The 10,277-nt window shown below is 37.6% G+C and overlaps 1 protein-coding gene across 1 annotated transcript in view; it reads right to left on the bottom strand.

Moving 5' to 3' along the window:
- The window catches only part of APPL1 (adaptor protein, phosphotyrosine interacting with PH domain and leucine zipper 1), a 137,298-nt gene that overhangs the window by 63,575 nt on the left and 63,446 nt on the right, over positions 1-10,277 (bottom strand). Inside the window, exon 9 of the mRNA XM_053720852.1 lies at positions 580-662. Within this exon, the coding sequence (XP_053576827.1) occupies positions 580-662 (83 nt within the window). The remainder of the gene's footprint in view (positions 1-579; positions 663-10,277) is intronic.

Below are 10,277 nucleotides of genomic sequence, written 5' to 3'. Positions count from 1 at the left end.
GTAGCTCATCTATGTGTTTCAGTATGCGTTCATCATGCACATTTGGAATCCATACTTTAAGGGATATTAAAAAACAAACAAAAATTTAATTCCTTATAAATTGTTTAAATTATGCTCAATAAAGAATGATTTCATTTTGCAGTATAACCTCTTTTCGTCTAATTTTCTCCCCACAGAAAGGCCACAGCAAAGGTGATAAGATAAACAGAAGACTTGTGCATTTGTTGTATTGCACATGGCATTTGGGTCTTATCGGAGCTGGATTTGTTCTTTTGAAGGTGCAACACTTAAAGGTCTGGATTTGCACAGATATTTGTGTATTGCACTTTCACAAAAAGAGATCCAGAAAAGAACAGAATGCCGCGAGCAGTGGTCATTTTCAGCATCAGTTGTTCACAGAATACAAGGAACGCACATGTCTAATAAACATAACCAAAAGTATTTTTATGAGAGGTGTGTATGGGCTTCAAAAACAGTGCAAAATGAGTTGCTTACTGTAACATTGGATGACTATTAGTATACAAAATGACTATTGTTCATTTAACAGAAAAACAAAAATCTGCACTCAAGAACACTTACTTTTGAACACTTGTACCAATGTTCGTTAGGAATTCTTCCAACTGATCGTTAAGATTCTCAGAGCCCATTTTGAAGAAGCTTATCTTTATGAAAAAGTAAAAATACAGCAATTGATCTATGAAAATACATTTATAGATGGTAAAAAAGACAAAATGAAGTGAGTTGGCTGGGGTAAACTAGAGAAAATCCTCAAATCTTAGCTCACTTAAAAAGGGACAGTCTACACTAAAATTGTTATTGTTTAAAAAGATAGACAATGCCTTTACTACCCATTCCCCAGCTTTGCACAACCAACACTGTTATATTAATATACTTTATAACAGTTAAATCTCTAAATTTCTGCCTGTTTCTAAGCCACTACAGACAGCCTCTTCTCAGGTTTTTTTTATTAGCTTTTCACAACAGGAGACATATAGATAACATTGTGTTAACGCCTGAGGAGTTATTTAAGATTTAGCATAACACAGTACTAAATGCAAGTCAATAGATAATAAATTTAAAAAGTCATGTGATCAGGGGGCTGACAGAAGATGCTTAGATACAAGGTAATCACAGAGGTAAAAAGTGTATTAATATAACTGTGTAGGTTATTCCAAGGTTTCGGCCCTCCCTTGGGCCTTTGTCAAGGTTACAAACATAAGAGTGAAAGAGAGAGAGAGAGAGAGAGAGAGAAAGAGAGAGAGAGAGAGAGAAAGAAAGAGAGAGAGAAAGAAAGAGAGAGAGAAAGAAAGAAAGAGAGAGAGAAAGAAAGAGAGAGAGAAAGAAAGAGAGAGAGAAAGAAAGAGAGAGAGAAAGAAAGAGAGAGAGAGAAAGAAAGAGAGAGAGAAAGAAAGAGAGAGAGAAAGAAAGAGAGAGAGAGAGAAAGAGAGAGAGAGAAAGAGAGAAAGAGAAAGAGAGAGAGAGAAAGAGAGAGAGAGAAAGAGAGAGAGAGAAAGAGAGAAAGAGAGAAAGAGAGAGAGAAAGAGAGAGAGAGAGAGAGAGAGAGAGAGAGAGAGAGAGAGAGAGAGAAGAGAGAGAGAGAAAGAGAGAAGAGAGAGAAAGAGAGAGAAAGAGAGAGAAAGAGAGAGAAAGAGAGAGAAAGAGAGAGAAAGAGAGAGAAAGAGAGAGAAAGAGAGAGAAAGAGAGAGAAAGAGAGAGAGAGAGAGAAAGAGAAAGAAAGAAAGAAAGAAAGAAAGAGAGAGAAAGAAAGAAAAGAAAAGAAAGAAAAGAAAGAAAAGAAAAGAAAGAAAACACAATTTATGCTTACCTGATAAATTTATTTCTCTTGTGGTGTATCCAGTCCACGGATCATCCATTACTTGTGGGATATTCTCATTCCCAACAGGAAGTTGCAAGAGGACACCCACAGAAGAGCTGTTATATAGCTCCTTCCCTCACTACCATATCCAGTCATTTGACTGAAAACAAGCAGAGAAAGGAGAAACCATAGGGTGCAGTGGTGACTGTAGTTTAAATTAAAAAATTACCTGCCTTAAAATGACAGGGCGGGCCGTGGACTGGATACACCACAAGAGAAATAAATTTATCAGGTAAGCATAAATTGTGTTTTCTCTTGTAAGGTGTATCCAGTCCACGGATCATCCATTACTTGTGGGATACCAATACCAAAGCTAAAGTACACGGATGAAGGGAGGGACAAGGCAGGTACTTAAATGGAAGGTACCACTGCCTGTAAAACCTCTCCCAAAAATAGCCTCCGAAGAAGCAAAAGTATCAAATTTGTAGAAGTTTGAAAAAGTATGAAGCGAAGACCAAGTCGCCGCCTTCCAAATCTGTTCAACAGACGCCTCATTTTTAAAGGCCCAGGTGGAAGCCACAGCTCTAGTGGAATGAGCTGTAATCCTTTCAGGAGGCTGCTGTCCAGCAGTCTCATAGGCTAAGCGGATTATGCTTCTTAGCCAAAAAGAAAGAGAGGTTGCCGAAGCCTTTTGACCTCTCCTCTGACCAGAGTAAACAACAAACAAAGCAGATGTTTGTCGAAAATCTTTAGTAGCTTGTAAGTAAAACTTTAAAGCACGAACCACGAACCACGTCCAGATTATGTAATAGACGTTCCTTCTTTGAAGATGGATTAGGACACAAGGATGGAACAACAATCTCTCGATTGATATTCTTGTTAGATACCACCTTAGGTAAAAACCTAGGTTTGGTAAGCAGGACTACCTTATCCGTATGAAAAATCAGATAAGGAGAATCACATTGTAAGGCAGATAACTCGGAGACTCTACGAGCCGAGGAAATAGCTACCAAAAAAAGAACTTTCCAAGATAAAAGTTTGATATCTATGGAATGAAGAGGTTCAAAAGGAACTCCTTGAAGAACCTTAAGAACCAAATTTAAGCTCCATGGCGGAGCAACGGGTCTAAACACAGGCTTGATTCTAACTAAAGTCTGACAAAATGCCTGAACGTCTGGAACATCTGCCAGACGCTTGTGCAAAAGAATAGACAGAGCAGAAATCTGTCCCTTTAAGGAACTAGATGACAATCCTTTTTCCAAACCATCTTGGAGAAAGGATAATATCCTGGGAATCCTGACTTTACTCTATGAGTAACCCTTGGATTCACACCAATAAAGATATTTACGCCATATTTTATGATAAATTTTCTGGGTGACAGGCTTTCGTGCCTGTATTAAGGTATCAATGACTGAGGTAAGATATGGGTAGTAGCAGGAAGATCAGGTGAACAGGGGTGTCGGGCAAGCACTGACGTATGCGTGACGTGACGCATTGAGAGCTGCGCCAAGTCGGGCTGAGCGAGACGCCACTGGTCAGGCGTCCTCGCACACATTAGAGCCCGCTACAAAGTTTGGCTGCGGGGTGGAAGTGGGCTACGGACCGGGATCCACAGCCGGTCGACTCAGTCCCACCTACAAGGCCATCTACTCAGGCATATCAGACCGGATCCTTAGGTGAGACGAGCAAGGGGGGAGACAGCGCAAGGGAAATCTCTAAGTGTTTTTCTTTATAGCAGCGAAGCAAGCAGCAATTTTTTTTTACAAACATATAGGTGTTTGGTCCTCCTTGCGAAGCCTCTCAGGATCTGGCTCTTAATTTTTTACTTCTTAGAGGCTTGCCAAATTCTCACTGCAATAGCTAGCAGTGTTGAAACCCCCTATTAAAATTAGGTCTGTGGAAATAGGGTAATGTAAGTGGAGTATGCCATGGCCCACTGCACACATACTTAAAAGCTATACTAAAAGGACTCTTGTGCTGGAAAATTTATCTGATAAGTGGCCTGTAAGGGCAAGAGTGACTTTATTGTATTCCCTTCGCTGATAATAAGTTTAGGAGACGATGCTATAAAGGTTATTGCAAAAGACAAAAGGCTCAGACGGGCTATATTGGATTTCCTGAGGCTGCTTCACTCCTGCAACGTAGCCAAACGTGGAAACAGCGAGCTGGGCTGCTGTAAAAGGCCTAGCCTGCCTTACTAGGCACACTTGGGTGCCGCAACTTTTGTGAGTATTCTGTGAAAGTTTAAGCTGAATCTTTAGATGCACTTCTAACAGATTTACACATGATTTTTCTTTTTTCTGTGTATTTTGTGTCTTGCTTTATGCCTCTACGGTCGTGCACTCCACGCCTGAACCACGCCAGATGTAAAGATATCCTGGGGAAACAGCGAGCTGGACTGCTGCTAAAGGTCCAGCCTGAATCTATTGGCACAAGAGAGTGCCTTACCAGAATGTGAGTACCCTGTGTTTACTCTATGTGGGGATAAGAGGGGGAACGACAGATACACACATGAGGAGGCCTTGTCTTCTTTTTTTCCCTGCACAGATTGAATATCGAAGTCTGGAGTCCCTTTAAATTTTCTATGGTCAACAAGTGGACATAATCTCTTTAAACCTCTGCCAACTCAGAGGGGGAATCTGGGGAGAATCAGCAGACAGAACTTTCTTGCAGCTTTGGAATAGAATCCACTTGAGTATCTGATTGACTCTTGCCCCAAATTCTGTGTCCTTTGTATAATTATATATTTTTATTTTTTTCTTTTTTATTGGGCAATTCTTATTAATGGCATTTTTGCTATGAAATGGTCGTGCAGGGATTAATGACTAAATTAACAAGTTCTAGGTCACTACTTATCTAAAAGGTTATAGTCAATTCTAATCTAGACAAATAAGATACAGAAGGAACAGATAGGAAAATCTTTGCAAGAGTTGGAAGGGAACTTATTTGAATATCTGATTGACTCTGGCTTCTATTTTTTATGTCCCCATTTCTTTCTATGTACTGCCCTATATTCTACTGCATTCTCTTTTTTTCTTTTCTTTCTGAGATACTTTTCATTAATGGCATGATGCCATAAGAATTGCTGAGAAGGAGTTAACGATCAGACTAATAGTTTTAGGTCACCACTAATACAAAAGCCTCTAGTTAAATTCAAACTAGCTAACTAAGGTAAAGTCTCTTACTTAGAAGCAAATAGGGGTAAATAGAAAGTTTTAAGGCTCTTATAACTATTCTTTATGGATAAATTCCTTCTCCCCTCAGCTAACAATAAAACAGCAAGTATGGCAAGTAGAAGGCAGCAGGAAAAAAAGTTAATAAGACGTAGCACTGAGAATAGTCAGGAGATTTCACAAGAAAATGTGGTTGAAACAGTAAACAACTCTGATTTATTAAAACAAATAAGTGAATTATTTCTTCCTAAATTTGAGGCAATCCAATCAAGCATAGACTCAGTGTCACAAGATATCAAGCAGATGGTTACCAGAATGGGTTTAGCAGAACAGCGAATATCAGATCTGGAAGACAGAGATATAGAGAAAGATAAGGATTTAACATATATTCAGAAACAAGTCAAATATCTTAGTGATAAAGTTGAGGATATGGAAAATAGATCTAGGAGAAACAATGTAAGAGTGATTGGGGTCTCTGAAACAGTATCTGAAAGAGAGCTAATCCACTTTGCTTCAATCCAACTGCCCTCCTTGTTAAACATCAATGAGCCAACATGTACATTCATAGTAGAAAGAGCTCATAGGTTAGGCAGGGTAAGAGATCAAGAGGATGATAAGAGTAGACCTAGACCAATTATTATCAAATACTTGAACTTTCAAGAAAAGGTCAAGATTATGCAAGCTTATAGAGCACAAAAAACAGTCCTTTTTCAAAATAAGAAATTATTAATTTTCCAAGATTTTGCATATGAAACAGCTAGCAAGAGGAAGCTATGTGCCCCCATCTGCTCACGTCTGATCCAGGAAGGCAGGATAGTTAGGCTATTATATCCAGCCAGAATCAGTATACAGACTAAAGAAGGTTTTAGGATTTTTGATAATCCTCAGGACCTAGAGGACTTCTTGAGAACAGAGCAAAGGTAAAAGTGATCAGATGAGGGATACAAGCTTTGTATCAGAGGTAGCCATGCTGAGTAAAAAGTGGAATAGGAGAAGGGAGAAGGAAGGAGATAAATCTCTAGGTACAGAAAAGTGGTCAAGTAAGAAGCTAAATATTATAAGTAGGGGGCAAGATAGGAATGTTAGGTGTGTGTGCGAAAGGGACTCTTTCTCTCTCTTTTTTTTTTTTTTTTTTTTTTTCTCTCTCTCTCCTCATCCCCCCCCCCCCCTTCTCTTAGATTTTCCATGTCTCTACCTAGAAGTAGGAAAGAAGTATAAGATATGACGGAATTATGTAAATTTGGATCATGGAACGTGGGAGGGTTTACCTCCCCGGTCAAAAGGAAAGCAATACTACAACACTTTAATAAACTTAAAATTGATATTGGCCTCCTACAGGAGACCCATTTAAATGAGATAGAAAGTCAAAAACTCAAATGGGGATGGGTGGGCGAGGTTATCTATTCGGCAGGAGTACAGAGAAAAAGAGGGGTAGCTATACTTTTTAGGAAATCATTAAAATATAAAATTCTAAAACAAGAAATTGATCAACAAGGGAGATTTATTATACTAGAGATAGAAATAGGCTTAAAAAGATTCGTGTTATGTAATGTTTATGGTCCAAATGTAAAAAAAACCGAGTTCTGGGAACCTCTCCAAAATAAATTATTAGAATACAATCAAAATATAATACTAGGAGGAGACCTGAATCTGGTGGCATCTAGCTTCCTAGATAGAAATCGGAGGGGGAAAGAGGCTATATCAGGCGGTAAGGATACAAAAATTTTTAAAAAATTCTGCTTTAATCTAGGCTTATTAGACATCTGGCGGAACATTTATCCAGACAGTAAAGAATTTACGTGTTTATCCAAAGTGTACAAATCATTTTCACGAATCGATATGTTCTTAATTAGCGACAAATTGTTCTCTCTGGCAAAAAAAGCCGAAATCTTGCCTATCACAATTTCGGATCACGCCCCCATCAATATCTCTTTGTCTATCTTGAATCCTAAACCAGGGAATCACAGATTATACTTTCCAACATATTTTTATAATAATTTAAAATTTAGAGGCTTTTTGCTAGAGAAATGGAATCTCTATTACAATGAGAATAAAGGATCAGTTTTGAATATAGAGTCTTTGTGGCAAGCTTTCAAAGCCGTGATAAGGGGAGAAATTCTGGCTTATATGATAAAAGTAAAAAGGAAAAATGACGCTTATTGGATCCAACTTTCTAAGCAGATTATTAACAAATTTCAAAAATATGTTGCAGATAATAGTCAAGAGAACTGGAGAAACTATCTGGAAGCCAAAAAACAAAGAGACAATTGGCATATATCAAAAGAAATCCAGCATGAGCTGAAAAGAAATAGCAATTATATGCAGTTCGGTAATAAGATAGGGAAATTCTTAGCCAGATTGGTAAGTACTAGAAAATCTAACAGTATAATATCAATAATAAAAACTAAACACAAAACTTGCACTCTCCCTCATGATATTTTAGAGGAATTCACGCACTATTTTAAACAATTATATCAGGCTCAACCTATAGATAAAACAAAAAAAGCTCTCTTCTGGGATAGGATTAAAATACCTCAAATAGCTAAAGATGATCTGGATCTCCTCAACTCTCCAATTAAGGAGGAGGAGATTAAAAACTCTATTATGAAATTAAAGCTAAACAAAGCGCCAGGCCCGGATGATCTTCCTGGAGAATTATATAAAATTCTTGCAGACTCGGTTACCCCCATTCTCTGTGAGCTTTTCAATGGTTTCCTACAAGATAATCAAACACCTTCTAAATATTTTACAGAATCTAGAATAATCTTAATTTATAAACAAGGTAAAAATAAAGAACTAATGGAGTCTTACAGACCCATCTCTTTGTTAAATGTGGATTACAAAATCCTTACCCACATCTTAGCAGACAGACTTCAAAAAGTGATTAGTGAACTGGTCCATCCTGACCAAACTGGTTTTATCAAAGGAAGGACACTTATTAAAAACCTCAGGAAACTAGAAATAGCAATTAATTACTGTGAACAAAAAAAAGGAAGGAGAGAAAAGCTCACAGAGGATGCTGCAATTATTTCGATTGATACTCAGAAAGCGTTTGACACGCTACTTTGGGATCATATGTTGACAACTATTAATAAATTCGGTATCCAGGGTAAATTCTCCCATATTATTGCCTTACTGTACTCTAATCCAGGGGCGAGTCTAAGTATTAACTCCTTAACTTCAGAACATTTTAGACTCCAGCGAGGAACGAGACAAGTAAGAAGATATACAGAGGGCGACTCCTAGTGTGGAATTAGTAAGCAGAGTGTGAACCCACCAGCTTTACCCTTCAGAGATATACTCACAAAGTATAGAGCACACTGTAGTGCTAATGAAGCAAGCTGGGTATATTAAAAGTGGCCCAGCGCACATACCACTCCGGTGAAAGATGGTCCAATGTATTCAGAAGGTTCAGATAAAAAATTCAGGAGACTCCAGATATATATAAAAAACACTTTATATAAAAATATAACAGTGTACAATAAAAATCAGTAGAATTCGCTACAAGGTTGTCCGCTATCCCCGTTGCTTTTTAACTTAGCGTTAGAACCTCTGGCAATATTGTTTAGACAAGAACTGCTAGGGATAAATATCGAAGGACACAGAATAACCCAAGCCATATATGCCGATGATCTGCTTATATTTGCTCAAAATCTCCAATATAATCTGCCTATAATTATGGAAGCTTTAGAATCTTTCCAGGCTTTTTCCGGCTTTGCAATTAACAAAGAAAAATCGGAACTTATGTGGCTTATCAAATTAAAAAGCTCTCCAGAAACCCCTTTTAAAGTAACCAAAGATCATATTACATATCTACGGATAAAATTTGCATCTAACTCTAAGAGCTGGTACAAGTTAAATTTTGTACCAGCTATTGCATCACTCCAGGCAGATTTAGAAAGATGGAAGAACCTGCCCATTTCTTTTATGGGACGAATACATTTAATAAAAATGATTTCTCTCCCTAAATTTTTATATATTTTTCAGGCTCTCCCACTCCTACTACTGAGGAAAGATTGTCAGTTAATCAATAAATTAATATCGCAATTTATTTGGTGCAAAAAAAAATCTAGGATAGCGTTGAAACGTTTGAGTGCCAGGAAAGAGGCTGCAGGTATGGCTCTTCCCGATTTTGAGATGTATAATATAGCTTCTAACCTAAAATTTGTTTGGGACTGGTTTTCGGAAACAGGACACTTCTCCTTGCTAGAAATTGAAGGAGCTTTAGTAGCACCTTATGCCCTGAAAGCATTAACACACATGCCTTTAAAACTAATTCCTATAGAAACAAGGGGGATGCTTATCATAGACCAACCAATACGGGCCTGGCGTCAATTCTGTGCTAAAATTGGGATCAGCCATCGGGGTTCAGCTTTTCTCTCAATTAAAGGTAATCCTGAATTCGAGGTAGGCTATGACTCAGCTAGATTTAATGCCTGGTCAGACCGAGGGATTAATCATATTGCACAGCTATTTAAAAAAGAAGATAACTCGATTAAATCTTTTAATGAATGCAAATCGGAATTTAACATACCAAATCGTTTATTCTTCTCTTATTTACAATTACGGCACTATGCTGATCAGTGTAGGAAAATAGTGGCTATAGAGTGGGACAATGATATATTAAGGCAGATAACTAGTATGTTTCAAGCAGGAAATTATTCTATCACAAACTCTTATAATGCTTTACTTACTTCTCAAGAACAAAGCAATAAAAGATATTTGGAGCTTAAATGGGATATAGCAGGTGATAACTTACAAGAATCAGATTTATTTAAGAACTCGGGAGATAGGGTAGCAAAGGCAATGAGAGGGGAATATTTTAAAGAACAACAGTTAAAGATTTGGTATCAATGTTATTTTACACCCAGCTGGCAGGCTCGGTGGGACAAAAAACATGAGAACATAGCTTGTAGGAAATGCAAGTATCTGGCAGCAGATATGTTCCATCTTTTCTGGTCCTGTCCTGTAATCCAAAGATTTTGGGGGAAAATCTCATTTTGGGTCACTAAAATCTTAAACCAACACTTTCAAGTAAGTAAACATGTAGTCTTTTTCTTAGCAAACCAGGAAGAAGTAGGCCCTAGTTATTTATTAATAAATACAATGATACTGTTCGGTAGGAAACTGGTTTTAAAATATTGGCAGTCTAACAAAGAACCCAAATTCTCTGAATTTAAAAAGGGGATAACATATCAAATGTTTCTAGAACAAGCCTCAGTACAAGCACAGATAGATAACAATATTAGGTTCTTTTTAAATAAATGGGGGATTTTCATTAAATCTCT

The sequence above is a fragment of the Bombina bombina genome, chromosome 7 (genome assembly GCF_027579735.1).
Source record: "Bombina bombina isolate aBomBom1 chromosome 7, aBomBom1.pri, whole genome shotgun sequence".
NCBI classification, from domain to species: Eukaryota; Metazoa; Chordata; class Amphibia; order Anura; family Bombinatoridae; genus Bombina; species Bombina bombina.
Note: the sequence above shows the minus strand (reverse complement) of the source record. Positions and strands in the feature narration are given on the sequence as shown.